This window comes from Gavialis gangeticus, unplaced genomic scaffold (genome assembly GCF_001723915.1).
Source record: "Gavialis gangeticus isolate Ggan-Ray unplaced genomic scaffold, GavGan_comp1, whole genome shotgun sequence".
NCBI classification, from domain to species: Eukaryota; Metazoa; Chordata; order Crocodylia; family Gavialidae; genus Gavialis; species Gavialis gangeticus.
The window spans coordinates 58,818,899-58,819,644 of NW_017729024.1; the positions used below are offsets into that span (position 1 = coordinate 58,818,899).

Genomic DNA, 746 nt, shown 5'->3' on the forward strand with positions numbered 1-746 from the left:
TAAGGCTGAGGATAAATTCCTTAATGTGAATGCCTACCTGCCTTCATGAAAGAAAATTTGTCATAAATTACAGTGAAAGCCCTTAAAGAAGAAAATAATAACAGTAACAACAACAGTAATAATAAACTACTGAGCATAACTATGCAAAGAGTAGAGTGAATCCTATGCAATATGATGAAAAAACATGATCCTAAAAATGGTCATTTCTTTGGTTCTTCTCCTTTTTGTCTGTGGGATAAGAAATAATTAGAAAAGCACAATTCTGATTTGGTTTGCTCTTGGGGAAAGATATTGCATCACAGAAGGAAAATAACATACTTGGCTCTGTAAAACTTTTAATAAGTTCTTCCATAGCTAACATCCATGAAACTGCTAGGTGACAGTTTTGCAGAAATACCCAATTTCCTGTTTTCATTGCATCCTTTATCATCTTTGCTGCAATAGGTCCTTGGCCTTGACCTAGTGAAATTGACTCCAGTCTGAAATAGAGTAAATAATGTTAAAGTTTTTACTGCATATACTTTAACACACAGTAAATTTCAAATAGTAGGATTTCAGTATTTATATTTTAAAAAATATTAGCCAAAATGTCCAAACCCGTGTGTTGAAGATTATGCTTCTTGGCCCATTTAGACCTCAAAATGAAAGGATATACAGCAGCATAAAGAAAGTCATAGTGTACCTCTGAAAGTCATACTCTGAAACACTGGTATAGTACATAATTTGCAGAACTACATAAATTAACT

At 32.8% G+C, this 746-nt stretch overlaps 1 protein-coding gene across 1 annotated transcript in view; it reads right to left on the bottom strand.

Moving 5' to 3' along the window:
- DNAH6 (dynein axonemal heavy chain 6) overlaps positions 1 to 746 on the bottom strand; it is a 204,400-nt gene that overhangs the window by 76,111 nt on the left and 127,543 nt on the right. The window contains exon 27 of the mRNA XM_019518206.1: positions 319 to 479. Coding sequence (XP_019373751.1) covers positions 319 to 479 — 161 coding nt within the window. The remainder of the gene's footprint in view (positions 1 to 318; positions 480 to 746) is intronic.